The 14,678-nt window shown below is 44.6% G+C and overlaps 1 protein-coding gene across 1 annotated transcript in view; it reads right to left on the bottom strand.

The window, feature by feature from the left end:
• The window catches only part of UBASH3B (ubiquitin associated and SH3 domain containing B), a 484,216-nt gene that overhangs the window by 50,482 nt on the left and 419,056 nt on the right, over positions 1–14,678 (bottom strand). The window contains exon 11 of the mRNA XM_069614082.1: positions 4,435–4,579. Coding sequence (XP_069470183.1) covers positions 4,435–4,579 — 145 coding nt within the window. The remainder of the gene's footprint in view (positions 1–4,434; positions 4,580–14,678) is intronic.

Below are 14,678 nucleotides of genomic sequence, written 5' to 3'. Positions count from 1 at the left end.
AATTTTTCATTCATGATAAAACCTATGTTGGCATTGACAAAGAAGGGCATTTCTTTGCCTTTACAGTGGAACATGGATTGCCAGAACACTTGATTTGCTCAAAGCTGCGTTGTGTTCAGCACCGGTTTTGGGCACACCAAATTACGAAAAGATCTTTGTGTTGTATGTGCATGAATGTGATGGATGCGCTTTGGCTGTTTTGACACAGAAACATGGGGGCAAGAATAGACTGTGCGGCAATTTTTGCTCCACGTTAGACCCTATTGCATGTGCTTGCCGAGATGTCAGAGCTGTAGCTGCTGCATCTGTGCAACAAAGTGAGGGTATGGTTTTAGGTCATTTCTTAACCGTGATGGTACCCCACTCCGTAGAAGTTCTATTAAACAGAACGCAAAATCTCACATCGGCTCGATTAACAAGATACGAGCTGATTCTATTTGCTCCGCATATACAAATTAAGAAATGTTGCTCATTAAATCCGGCTGACCTATTGCCTCTTCCACAAGGAACAGACTGTATTGTCAAGATGTCACATGACTGCCTCTATACCACAGAACAAGAAACTAAGGGCAGAATTGATTTAAATGATACACCCTTAAAGAATCCACAAGGGGAGCTGTTTTGCGATGGCTCCTATTTTAAACTTCCGGATGGTACATCCACTGCTGCTTACGCAATCACCACATTCAGCACTATTGTAGAAACTAAAAGAATTCCGCATAATTCTGCGCAGGCCGCAGAGATTATTGCATTAACCAGAGCCTGTGAACTTTCTGAAGGGCTTAATGTGAATATATACACAGATAGCCAATATGCGTTCTGGGTAGTTCACAACTTTGGTCGACTATGGGCTGAGAGAGGCTTCTTGACCTCGCATGGGACAAAGATTCAGCATGGTACCTTAATAGTTCGGCTGCTTTCAGCACTTGCGCTTCCTACATAGTTAGCAATAATGAAGTGTGCCGCACACCAGAAAGTGACGGACAAACTAGGAAAAGGAAACACCTTTGCTGACAGAATAGCCAAACACACTGCCACTGATTTGCATTCAAAGATGCATGTGTTAGATCCAACAAAAGGGGTCACTGACATTTGTATGGTAGACAAAGGGATTAGCTGTATAAAAGAAATTCAGGCTGAAGCTACTCCAGAAGAAATCAAGCAATGGGCTGAGGGTCCAGCGGGTCTCGAAGAGGGTTGTTGGGTGGATAGTGAAAAGCAAAGATGGATGCTACCCAATGCCTATGTTACTGCTATGGTTACCATGTCCCATGGCCCAACACACATATGTGCCAAAAAGATTTGCAAACAGTTAGATCCTGTCTGGTATAATAATAATATTCAGAAAACTGCTGGATGTTTTGTCCAGGGTTGCATGATATGCTTACAACATTACATTGGGAAAGGAACACTGACACCGAAGGGTAGTTTTGGCCCCCCCTCCATGCCTTTTGAGGTGATCCATTTTGATTTTATTGAGATGGAACATTGTCAAAACTATAAATATGTTTTAGTCGTCATCTGCGCCTTCAGTAAATGGGTTGAGGCTTTTCCTTTAAAAGATGCCAAAGCAATTTCAATGGTAAAGGCCATGCTGAAGGAATATTTTCCTAGGTTTGGCTTGCCGAGGATAATTTGGTCTGACAATGGTCCATATTTTATCGCTGCTGTCATTGTGCAAGTTTGTGCGGGATTGCAGATTGATAAACGGTCCCTCAGCCAGACACGCTCAGAGTGCTGGTCTTGTGGAATGTCATAACGGAATCTTAAAGAACAAAGTAGCCAAAGTATGCACACATAGCAATCTGAAATAGCCTACGCTTTGCCAATAGCCTTATTATCAATGCGGATGACCACACAATCAAAGACAGGGCTCTCCCCCTATGAGATTGTGATGGGGAGACCAGCCAATATATGGAATGTTCCAAAACCCAAGCAGTTGAAAGAAATACAGTATCTGCTTTTTTCTGATTATTGTGACCAGTTGACTCAAAACTTGTATTTGATTCATCAACAGGTGCGAGAAGCCCTCCCTGTAAAATACAAGGGTCCAGGTCATCGATTCCGACCTGGCCCCCCCGTGGGTCCTACTTAAGAATTTTGAAAGGGGCTCCTGTTTTGCACCTCATTGGAGGGGACCACACCAAATCCGTTTGGCCACGCAGACCGCTGTACGAGTAACTGGAAAGAAGCACTGGAGCCACGTGACACATGTGAATAGGATTCCTTTTCCTCTACCCTACGACAAAGGGGAGGAGAAGGGAATTGGTGATCTTGATGCTCACAACGAGCCTGCTCTGATCGACACCGAGGGTTTCACGAAAGTCCTTCCTGAGCCTGTGGGGCATGGGGAGATTGTTGCTCCTTCTTCAAATTCTTCTTCACCGTCGATCGATCTTGCTTCTGCTTCTTCATTTTCTTCAGGAAACGATGACACTTTATTCATCGACCATTCCGTACCTGGATTCTCAAGGTACGATCTGCGACCACGTAATTGGATTTAGATTCAGAGTTGCTGACATTACATTAATGTAAATAGGATAGGAAAGTGCAGATAGGCTGTACCCACAAGAAACCACCGTTGAGCCAGTCCCTCGGTATTCCTCTGCTGCATATGAATAAGAGGCAGGGACAGGAAAAGTTACCTTCAATCAACACAGGCCACGTGGTCAGGTGCGACCCACGGATTAACTAAAAAAGCCTAACAGTGAGGATTCTTATCGGATGCTGAGAAACTATGCCTATTTTACAGGCTACTCGTACAAAAAAGGATGCTGGTCACTTTTCTGATGATAAATCTGCACGTCAAGGGTCATGGTCCGCTAGGACCAAATGGACACTGGTCACGATAACACCTTGTTTTATAGTTGTAATGACATTTGCATTTTGGTATTTGGAAAATGCACATCCGCTTGATGTCCTGTTACTGACAGCAAGTATCCCCACTGTGTCTCCACCTTACGTGCATTGGCACACTCTTCGTCCCTGAGGCCTCCAACATAGAGGGGGTTATCATAATAACACTCTTTTGATGATTATGAATGCAACCCATGCCATTTTGAATAAGACCAACTGCTGAATGTTTTATGAGAACATTGAAAAAAGTATTCTGCATATCCCAAGGCCAGGGAAAGGAGCTGAGGAGAACTCTATACCAATTCCTGAGGGAATACAGAGAAACACCTCACCAATCATTGGGTATGGCCCCTGAAGAGGTGCTCTTCCAAATGTGCCCCCGTTGATTACTCCCAGAGGTGGACGTTCCGTCCCCAGGGTTCATTGATGACGACAGGACCTCTGAGGATCGAAGAATACACAACGACAAGGAGAACCTCCGACGGCATCTCAAACCAACGGACATGGTGGTGGGTGACACTGTACTGGTGCAAAATCGTCACCCCGAAGGGAAGTTGTCTGTCACCTATGTCTCCTCCCCCATGGGGTGGTCCAGGTCAAAGGCTCGATGGTAACTGCCGCATTTCAGGGGGGGAAAGTAACTCGTAACTCCAGTTTCTCTCGGAAGCTGGGAGGAAAAGAATGGCTCAGAGAACGAGAGGAAGAAGGTCCCCGGACAGGAACCACAGGTGTGGAACAAACACCGGATGACAATGCGGAAGGTGCAGAGCCCACACCAGGTGGGGCAGAAGGAGACGGCATGGAGGAACCAGCAGGAGGAAGATACCCCCGTCGAGAGAGCAGAAGATGCCCTGCGTGGTCCCCAGACTATATAATGTGTGACTAGGTGTGAAAGGACCTGTGTCAGATCAAGTCACCTAATGTTGCCCACATTGGGCCCAACTGAGTTTGGCATGTTACCATGTTTATGTCCGTCCTGTTTGCACTGACTGGATTATGAAAAGTTGTGTTTTTCAATTGTTATGAAAAAGGAGGAATGTGACGAAGTCACGTAGCGTGACGTCAACGTTATGCCATTGCGCATTCATATCAATAAAGGGGGCGGTCCCACGACATGAGTACTGCACTCCGGGAACCCATGATAGGAAGATCTGTGTCGGTGTACTTATTTCAGGTACGGGGGGCAAGGCCTTCCCACGGGAGTCCCGGGGTAAGTCTAAATGTATCAGTAGGGTGGACTACCTATGCTGCGTGATATTTCTGTTTGCCCCTCCGTCGGTCTACAAGTTCCCAGCACTGTGAGGCATGCTTGTGTAATCTCCAGACAGCATCCACACTCGCTCGCCCCTTTCAAGTACAGTTTTGGAGTTTTTGGCAACACAAGGGGGAGATTTTGCCATAAAAACGGTTATTTCTCCCCTAAACAGGCCATCCCATCTCCTGGTACCCCACCCTAGTTCCAAGATGGGCTAATAAAAGCAATCAATCATCAACAAAACCATATTTGACTTAATAAAAATGTATTAGTTATTTTACGTTCGGATGCAAAAAATGAATTTTAAAATATGAGCTTTTTACCTGTACGTTGTATCAACACTTAAATTCGCTGCCACCAGCTCTGCCGGCGATATCCACGCTGGTAGGGTGTTCCCAGAAACCCACTTGGTCCACTCAAATAAACCAGGTTCCACTCGAATTCTCATGGAGTTCTCCTGCTGAAGCCCTACAGAAATGGGGATTAGAGAGAAAGATGCCAAAAAGTGTGTTATAGTAAAATTAGTAAAACTGTGAAGGTCTTATTTATGGGCAGTTGACCACTCGGGCACTCAACAGTTGCTTGCGACTTACTCCCTAGCACTTCCCTCTATGTAACTCCTAGCACTTACCCCCCCCCCCCCAACTCATCCCTTCTCTCTCTCTGCACTTGCACGCTCTGAATGCTCACAAGGCCTAGTAGGACCACCTCTCTCTTTCATTGTTATAATTACCTTTCATTCCCATGTTCCCTCGCTGCTGCCCTGTGGGCACCTTGAAACACAATTTACTTGATGTATAAGCGCCTTACAAATGCACAATAAATAAAATAAATAAATATGAAAAAGAAAACACAATAAGATGGATGACATATCGGCCCCACTCAGAATGTCATACACTCAGAGGTGGAAAGGTGTGGCGATGTGTCATAGAAGAAACTCTCATAGGTGTGCCATTGAAGTGTTGCTGCGCGAGCGCATGTAGTGGCGCCTGTGTGCAGGTGTGCGCAAGTACAGGAAGGTGGCCTAGAGAGGACACACCGGGCTTGCCTTTCTTTCAAGGAGACCCACATGACCTCCAAGGGCTATAGAAGAGGGTACAGAGTTGGCTTGTGAGAATCTATTCACAGTGGCATTTAATGCATATATGGGAGGGGCCAGGAGAGAGAAGTCTACCTTTTATCCTGGCCCTTGTTTCCCCTCCAATCTCTGCCAATTTGGAGAAAAATGGCAATTTTCCCATGAAATGTGAAAAGGGCACAGGGTGGGAAACGTTGCTAAAAGTAGGTATTGCCAACATTTGAGGGTCCCACACAGGGTCAATACCTTTTTTCGGGAACTCTGCATTTCATCCCCAATGTTGCTCTAAGTGAGAAACCTGAGGGTGTCTCACTGTCTAAACCCCAGGGATTTCTTGCTCAGGTGGCCAGGGCACGGCCATCGCCTTTGGATCCAGACCCTGGGGGTGGACCAGTGCGGGAAGATAACCTGGGTGAGGGGTCCTCGGGGGTGGGACATCAAAAGGTGAGACGCTGTATCCCCTGCCTTTACAAGGCATCCCTACACGATATCCCCCCAGCTTTCACGGGATATTCCATCCAACTCCAGCGCTTTCCCTTAAAGAGAAGAAGGCGAAAGCCTCATGGGAAACCAAAATCCATGTATCTACACCGACACATGTATTCACCTCTTTCTAACACACTACAAACCCCATAACCCCTATTTGCTTATGGCCGGATCTCCTGACAATTATTCAACTGACCTCTTTGGAAAGTCTGCTAAACACTCCATTTTCCAGAATCCCCTTCATTCATTCTATCCTTCAAGTACTGGGAAGAAGAAGAGTCAAATAGGAGTAATGAGGATTACTCAAGGGAAGGTATACACATCAACCACACCAACTCTATGGCAATGTTCCAGTAATGAGGCCAGGCAAGGTCCGGCCTCCCTCTAAAATCATTCCCACCTGAAACCTCTTATATCTCCCAGTCAGTACAAAAGGCAGAGGAAACAGGAACACTGAGCGAGCAAGGGATGCTGGAGGAAGCACAGAAGCCAGGCGAGAAGGACTGCGGCTGGAGAGACCCTGGAAGAGCTGGATTAAGGAGGGCTGCCAAACTACAGGACATATGAGTACAGGGGAGGCTGCAGTGAGGCGAGGGAGCTCTGACCCAAGGGAGCCATACCAGGGGCAGATGGGGTTATCTGGCAGTGCCCAAAACAGAGCTCCTCCCAAGGGTGAGACATAAAAACCCAAGTCTTTGAGGGGCAGGTGGAAAGACCCTGACCTCAAGACAATATCCCATTAAGACCCTCTGCAGCTCCCCAAACCGCCTTGATGCCATTTGGAGGAGCTTTTGAAGTGGGAGCAAAAAAGACAATGGGTCTCATTATGACTCCGGCGGTAGCTGTGCCGGTAACGCCGACACAGCTGCCGCCGGAGTCATTTTTTTCCGCCACCCCGGGAATGGGCAAATACCGGGGCATTACAGCCCGGGCAGACCCGTTAATTGCCCATTCCCCAGCACCTGAAAATATGAGTCCCCATTCCCATTTGAGTCCCATTGGACTCAATGGGAATGGGGAGGCCGGATGCACCGGCACCATTCAGGAATGGTACCGGTGCATCCGAAATGGTCTGCTCACGGTTGCCGGTCTGCCCGCCAGGTCAGACCTGCCGGGCATTAAGGCACACACGAGCCTGGTAATTCCCATTTTCGGGACCGGGAACCCAGTACATCCCCATTCCCATTTGAGCCCCAATAGGGCTCAATGGGAATGGGGAGGATGCTAACAACGGGCCCGTTAATGATGGGCCCGTTATTAGCATCCTGGTCTGCCCGCGGGTGCCGGTAAGGACGTACCTCCACCCATGAGCAGACCCGTAATGTGGCGGCCCGTAATGAACGGTGCTGGTCCTTTACCGGCACCGTTCATTACGGATCTGCCTACCGTGTAATGAGGCCCACTGGCTTTCCTTTGTATACACGTACCCCTTCCCACACTTTCTGTATACGAGATAGGGCAAGCATTAGGGTTTCATAGTCTTGGCCATTTTGATTTGGCAAAGTCTTAGTAGGACTGTGTTTACTTTATTATTTGATGGTCGAGAATACTCCCATTTTAGCTTTAGCGAAAGATAGGAGTTTTCCAGCCCCTTAGTTCTGAACTTGCAGCTCTTGTGTCTGTCATTCTTTTGATACCAGCCCTCCCCTCACACCTTACACTGATCTCCAGAGGATGCTTTGCTGTGATTCGCTGACTGGGGAACATGAATTAAGGTAGAGAAGGCCCGTGTGACAGCGGCTACACAGCAGGCAAGTAATTAGCCACGAAGGATGGGAGAAAGTCTGTGTATTGCAAGCTAGAAAGATTCAGCAAGCCACCAGGGCACGCCGCCAGGGCACACAGGGGAAGGGGGCACTGGTGCGTGTGTCAACGGTGACCTAAAACATCCACTTTATGTCCAGATGGGCCATTTTACTTCCATTTCAATTATGTATTCATTAATTGAAATAAGTGTCCCAATACACGATTTGGAAAAGCACATATATTGGCAGTCTCATGCCCCGCTCCCCCTTCACTTCTTGGCGCTGTATGCTCTCTGGCAGAGAAGGGTATGTGGCTTCAGGCTTGTAGAAAATACTGCAAACCGCGGAACCACCGACTCGCGTGCAGCTCGTCATACCACCCCCCCCCCGCCCCCTCCCGCGCCCCCTGCACGGGTTTCCAGCAGAGAAACCACCCGCCAGTCCTCATCAGCTGATGGCGGAAGTCCTAGTGTAGGCGGCGCATGACTCCAGGGCCTGCCTTTGGCCCTCTGCTGGCCCTGGCAGCAGGTTTAGTGATGTCATGACAGGGGGGTGCTGATGGGGCGACAGACTATAGGCTAACAGGGGACTTAGCTGCACCTTGGGGTGCTGCAGCCCTGCCAGGCATGTGCAGCTGCGCAGTGTGCGCACCTTTCTTCTTTTTTATTTAATTATGTTTATTAGAATAATAACAACAAGACAATTGTAATGTAAAGCAGAAATCTGATCTGACAGATATAATACGGGCCTGGATCCGGGCAAATTGACATCAGATAATGGTAACGCTAAGAATACAATAGTAACAAGGAGTGCTGTACAAGTACAAAAGAAATAAGTACAACAGGCAAATTAGTCAAAGACATCAGCCATGGGAGAGCACAAGAATTTACAAAAATGAGCAAGCGGGAGACAGACTGGGCGAAATAAACAAGAGATATGAGGGTAAGAGGGGGAGGGGGTAAGGGGAATCGTCCATAACCATAAACTGACAGAAGCATTAAAACATACAAGTTATGATTTGTAAATGTGATGGGTATAGGGAATATGGAAAAACTGGTTTATGTTCCATTTGAAGAGGCACTAAAGCAATTTAAGCAGCAAATGAAAAACAACCATTTTGCATTGTATTTGGGTATAGAGTCTTGTGAATTAGCCAAGCAAAGTTCTAGTCTTTGTATGTGGCAGAGATTGTTCCAACAGCCCCTGACGCGAAGAGAGCGCGGATTCTTGCAGTTAGCAGTGATGAGTTTTAAAGCAATAATAATGAATAGATCCTATTGTTTTTTCGAGGCCTGCATGTCATAACATTCTGTAGCAAGGCTATCTAAAACAATATTCAAAAAGGATAATGGAACATTAATCATAAATATTAGTTTAAGGTATTTCCAGACGTCTTGCCAAAACGTAAAGACAAAAGGACAGTTAAAATCATATGTTCATAGGAAGCCGGGGCATAACCACAGGTCCAGCAACTGTCGTCTAAACCATTTTTGGATTTAGACTGTTGAACAGGAGTAATAAACGCCCTATGAATGAAAAAGAGAAAGCGTTGCGTGATGTTAGCAGAGACTGGAATATTTTTGATTTTGGAGAATATTGAGGACCAAGTATCATCAAGGGCGACACCAAAGTCCCTTTCCCATAACAAACAAACTGGTTGAACTACAGAGTTTGTGTTAAGGGTTTATACATGTTGAGGCGCTAAGGTCAGAGGATGTGGTTAGCTGCAGTAGTCTAAGAATATCTGGTGAGAGAGTGGTGTTGGAAAAGTGGTGAAGTCCATTGAGACATTAGTTGACCAGTGTGTTATAAAAGTTGAAGTCAGTGTTAGGAATAGAAAATAAGTGTCTCAATTTCTGGAAGGGAAGAATAATGCGGGCCATTGATGATTTGGTCAATGAATCTGATGCCTTTTTTTAACCAGGATTTTCTGTTCAAGGTTCTATTGATAATGACAATGGGGTCATTACGAGGTTGGAGGTAGCCATGGCGCTATTACCTCCTTACCGCATACCGGGTCCGGGTTCCCTGAATGGGGAATTACTGGACCATTCCAACCTTGGAGGACCCGGTATTTCCCCATTCAGGGAACCCATCCCCATTCCTATTCGAGCCCCTATAGGGCTCGAATGGGAATGGGGACCATGTTAACAACGGGCCAGTTAATAACGGGCCCGTTGTTAGCATGCTGGTCCTTTAGAGGCTCACACTAAGGGCGCCTGGTAAAACCAGCCGCCCTTAGCGGGACTCGCTAAAGGACCTCGTAATGCGGCGGTAAGGGGTTAACGGCACTGGCACCATTACCGGCACCGGTAACCCCTTACCGCCAAGGTCGTAATGACCCTAAATGTTTTTGTTATGCCAAAGTAAGAGGGATAGGTTTTTATTTGGAGTTTTATTATGGGGGAAAAGAAAGCCCTTAAGAGCAGCGACGGAGGCTTTAATAGGATCAGAAATGGCCATAGAGGAATGATTAAATAGATAAATGAGATCGGCTGGATCATATGGGTAAACCACATTTTTCTCTAATTTGAACTAGGAAGGAATATCCAACATATGGGAAGAGTTAAACCAACAGTGGGATTGTTTTAGAAGGAAAGTCGAGTGATAAAGTTTGAAATCTGGGAACCTGGCCCCCCCCCACCACATATCGTATGGAGCTTTTGATTTGGCTAGTGCCACACATTTACCGGGACCCCAAAGGAAGTTAAGTAAGACAGAGTAGATGGGTTTAAAAAAAGAAAGAGGAAGTGGAACCGGGAGGAGCTGAAGGTGATATAGGATAATAGGGGAGAGCATCATTTTGATTGTATCAAGCTGGCCCCACCTTGATAGATAAAAGGGTGGGGGACCATTTAGAGGTAAGATATTTAAGTTTTGTCCAATAATATTCGCAAGTTAAGTTTAATAGTATCATGTATTGTGGGGGCAAAACTAATACCTAGATATTTAATAGAGTCATTACACCATTTTAAACCAAATTAATCTAGCTCACATTTATAACAAAAGGAGTTAAGGGGAAGAATTTCAGATTTTTCCTTATTAAGTTTATACCCGGAGACTAGACTAAATTGCTGGAGCATGTCGAGTAGGTGGGACAGGTGGAGTTTGGGATTTTTAATAAAAATAAGGACATCATGAGGGTAGGCTGCAATCCTAAGACGTGATGAGCCTCCAGGGAGTCCTGGTATATTTCTATTAGGTCTAATGAACTCTAGTAAAGGTTCCAACGAGAGAATATACAGGGTAGGGGAAAGAGGGCAACCTTCTTGCGTACCTCTTAATAAAGGAAAGTAGGAGGAGGACTGACCACTGATACAAATAGAGGATTTGGGGTAAGAATATAAAAGTTTAACAAGGGAAATTAATTTTTCACCACAACCATGCCAATGAAGTGATTGAAACATGAAGTCCCAACTGACACAAAGGCCTTTTGTGTGTCCAAGGCAATATCTGCGTAACCCTCTCAATCTTTTTTGTCTTTATAAACAATATAAAGGGCGTCCAAAAATGATCTAGCATTAGAGGAGATGTTGCGTCCTTTTACATATCCTACTTCATCAGATTTCATCAAGGCCGGGAGAGAAGATTGTATTTTACGGGTGGGAAGTTTAGCGAAGATTTTACATTCTACATTGATAAGGGATATGAGACGATAGTTATTTGGGCATGTGGGGTCTTTATCTGGCTTGGGAAATAATATGAGCAGGGTTTAAGAAAAAGAGCCGGAGGAGGATTTATGCAAGACAAAATAAGAATATAAAGATTTAAGTTTAGGTGCAAGAGAATGAGGTAGAGTGTTGAAAAATTCAGCAGAGAAGCCATCCGGGCCAGGAGCTTTGTTCCTACCTAACCCCTTAATGGCGTGTGTGATGTCAGAAAGTGTAAAATCATTATCTAGATGGGAGAGATCAACCTGCAGATAGGATGTTCTATTGATATTGTTGAGGAAAGATTGGATATTCTCAGTAGGGATAGGGGTATCGGGAGTATTTAAATTCTTATAGAATTTTTTTAAGCAGTTCAGGCTTTCCTTGGGGTGATTATGTACCATACCAGAGGTATATTTTATGAGAAACCTAATGCCTTTCTTTCCTAGTCTTCAAATAGGAGGCAAGTGACTTCCCAGCTTTATTAGAAGTTTGATAAATTTTAATTTTATATTTAATTATGATGCCGGCGGCTAGATTGGCGAGTTCATTGTTAATTTGGCAGCGTAATGCCATAACAAGATGAAGATTTGTGGTGTTGGGGTTTCGATAATATTGCTGCTCTTTAGATGTCAGTTGGGAATATACATTTCTCAAGATGTTTTTTACACATTTTTTTGTCCTACCTACGTATGCCATTATGTGACATCTGAGTGCAGCCTTAAATGCATCCCAATTGTTTACCACCGATGTAGTGTCATCATGATTATCCTCATAGAACTGTTTCAAGAAGGATTGGACAGATAAAATGAATTGCTGATCCTGTAATAAGTGATTATTGAATTTCCACTGCAAAGAGGGCCTACTAATATCATCAGAAATAAAGGAGGTACTAACAGGGGCGTGATCAGAAATAATGATATTGGAAATGTTTGAATCAACAATAGTTCCAGTGAGAGTTTTAGAAGTGAAGATGTAATCTAAGCGAGATAGTGTGTTATGTGGAAGTGAGTGGAATGTATAGTCAAGCTCTGTGGGATTCGATAGCCTCCAAGAATCAATAAAACCTGTATCAGAAAGACATCGCAGAAAAGACTTGTGAGTTTTAGACGTTTTGAATACACAGCTAGATTTTCTGTCCAAGAATGGGTCCAGGACGTGATTGACATCACCACACATAATTAGATTGGTAAAGTTATTTTTGAGAATATTCTTTTTTGACAGATATCCAAAACTGGGGATCAGGATGAATAGGTCCATAGATGTTCAGAATAGAAATGTGTACAGTGCATCAGATGCCTGACCCATACCCAGCGTCCTTCAGGATCTGCATCCTTATCCAGGATTTTAAAAGACAGTTTTTTACTAAGTAGTATAGCAACACCATTATTCTTGGCAACAGCAGGGCTGGCAACAACCTCCTTAACACACAGGAATTTAAGTTTCATAGCCTCCTGATTGGATAAATGTGTTTCCTGTAAGCATACTACAGATGGTTTAAGTTTATTCACATGAGATATAATCTTACACCTTTTAATGGGGTGGTTGCAGCCCTTAATGTTCCAAGTAACGCATTTAAAGTTCATGTATGTGGTTGGGTGATGTTAGGACATTAATATGGCACCATAATAAAAGGAAAGCAGATATGTACAGAGAAAGGACACATTTCATGGAAGCAACACTTTTCACATAAATCAAGATATACTTAAATGTCAAAGAATCATGGGAAAGACACAAGAGGGAACCACATGAGGAACCTAGGGAAGGGATGCCCGATATGAAACATTGCATACTGAGGTGTGCAGATAGGGAAACACTTCTGGATCAGGTACAGCCGGAACCTCAGCATATGAGTAACAGGATGAATCAGGACAGGAAATAGACAAAAAAAGGAAAAAAATGTGGCAGTGGCAGGTGACACCTACTGGGCTGTCAAAAGGAAAAAGACAGCGCGCAGCAGAAGAGGGGCCGCACACCAACCACCGTCGCACCGATGCTAAGAAAAGAAGATAAACATGGCATTTGCTGAGATTCAATACACAAGCAAAACAGTAATAGAGAAAAAAAACATAAAAGAAAAAAGTCATGTTCTGGTAGAAGTCAAAGGATTCACCGGAGAGGACGTATCCATATTTTCAATTTTGATGGAACGTATGAAAACCTTTAACTCAGCCGGGTCATCAAACAAGGCGGAGCGACCATTGGGTGTGACCTTGAAAGAGCACGGGTGATAGAAACCATACTGAATGTTGAGTTGTTTGAGGGCTGGGCGAAGAGACAAGAACTCCTTCTTACGTAAAGTAGTACTTTTAGCCACATCTTGTGCAATGTATAATTTACTGCCATGCCACATTAGAGATTTCAATTTCTTGACTGGCGACATAATGAGTTGGAGTTGAGTATATTCGAGTAAATAGAAAATGAGAGTTCTAGGAGGAGGATGAGAAGAACCAGAGACTCTTAATTGACCAACACGATTAGCTCGCTGTATGTTAAAAGGCGTCTCCGGAGGTAAGTGAAGAATGGCGGGTAGTAGTTTTTGTAAGAAAACAATTGGATCTGATCCCTCACAACCCTGCGGTAGGCCTGATATATGAAGGTTGTTGCGTCCGCTCCTGTTTTCTACGTCCTCATTGTGTTTTTGGAGGTCTTTGCTAGATTGTTCCAGCATAACCACCTTGGGGGACAAGTCTTCCGCAATGCCAACCAGTCGCTCAACCTCCCCCATCCGCTCTTCAAAGCCTTTCCATTGTCATCCAATTGTTGAAGCTTTTGATTTGTGGTCTCAATGAAGGGCTGCAATGCTCTCATTTCTGATAAGATTGCATTTAAAGCAGGATCAGATATGTTGAGCGGAGGCGGCGAGTCACTTTTGGGCCTTTTCAGATTTGTGGGATCTTTCGTTGCAGGTGTGTTTTTTTTGGTTGTTTTTGTTGGCAGCCATTTTATCTGTAGAATGAGGTAAGTATAGCAGCTCAGATGCAAGTGATCTGTAGGTTTGCAGCAGATGGCATATTTAAGGAAAAGCGCATTTAGTAACAGTGTGTTATATACTAGTAGAGGTGGCACCCAGAGTCTTCACTGATGGTTGTTAACGCCAAGGATGTCTAGTGCTGAAGGAACACACCCCTAATTGCTTAATGTTGTTTGTTGTTACAGATGAACAATAGTATATGTTTGATCTGGTAGCTATGAAGTCAATATGGAGACCCCAGCTTATTATAACAGAGCAAAACAAAATCTGCTCTATGCAGCAGTGAGGCAAGATGAAACGTTGTATTATGCAATAGTCATGCAAAGAGGAGGAGGGTAGCTCTTATGTCCTTTAACTATATGATTGTGAGATGTATTATCAAATATAGCTGGAAGTCGAGGAACTGTGACCACAGCCAAGGAGAAATATTCTAGCCAATTGCTGAGGTCATTATGACCTAAGAGACAGATAAAGGCAGGTATTCTAGCACTTTTCTTCTTTTCCACTCACACCGGTCAAGTTATAAATAAATACTTTCACTGTTTAAAGTACTGATGCAGCTCCTGCCACTGGCGCAGGCAGTGTATGCTGTACAATACATTTGTAATCCTCACACTCATAAAGAGAGAGCAGA

Source organism: Ambystoma mexicanum, chromosome 9, assembly GCF_040938575.1.
Source record: "Ambystoma mexicanum isolate Mex_15411 chromosome 9, UKY_AmexF1_1, whole genome shotgun sequence".
NCBI lineage: Eukaryota > Metazoa > Chordata > Amphibia > Caudata > Ambystomatidae > Ambystoma > Ambystoma mexicanum.
The sequence above is the reverse complement of the archived record's forward strand: the minus strand, read 5'-3'. Positions and strand labels throughout refer to the sequence as shown.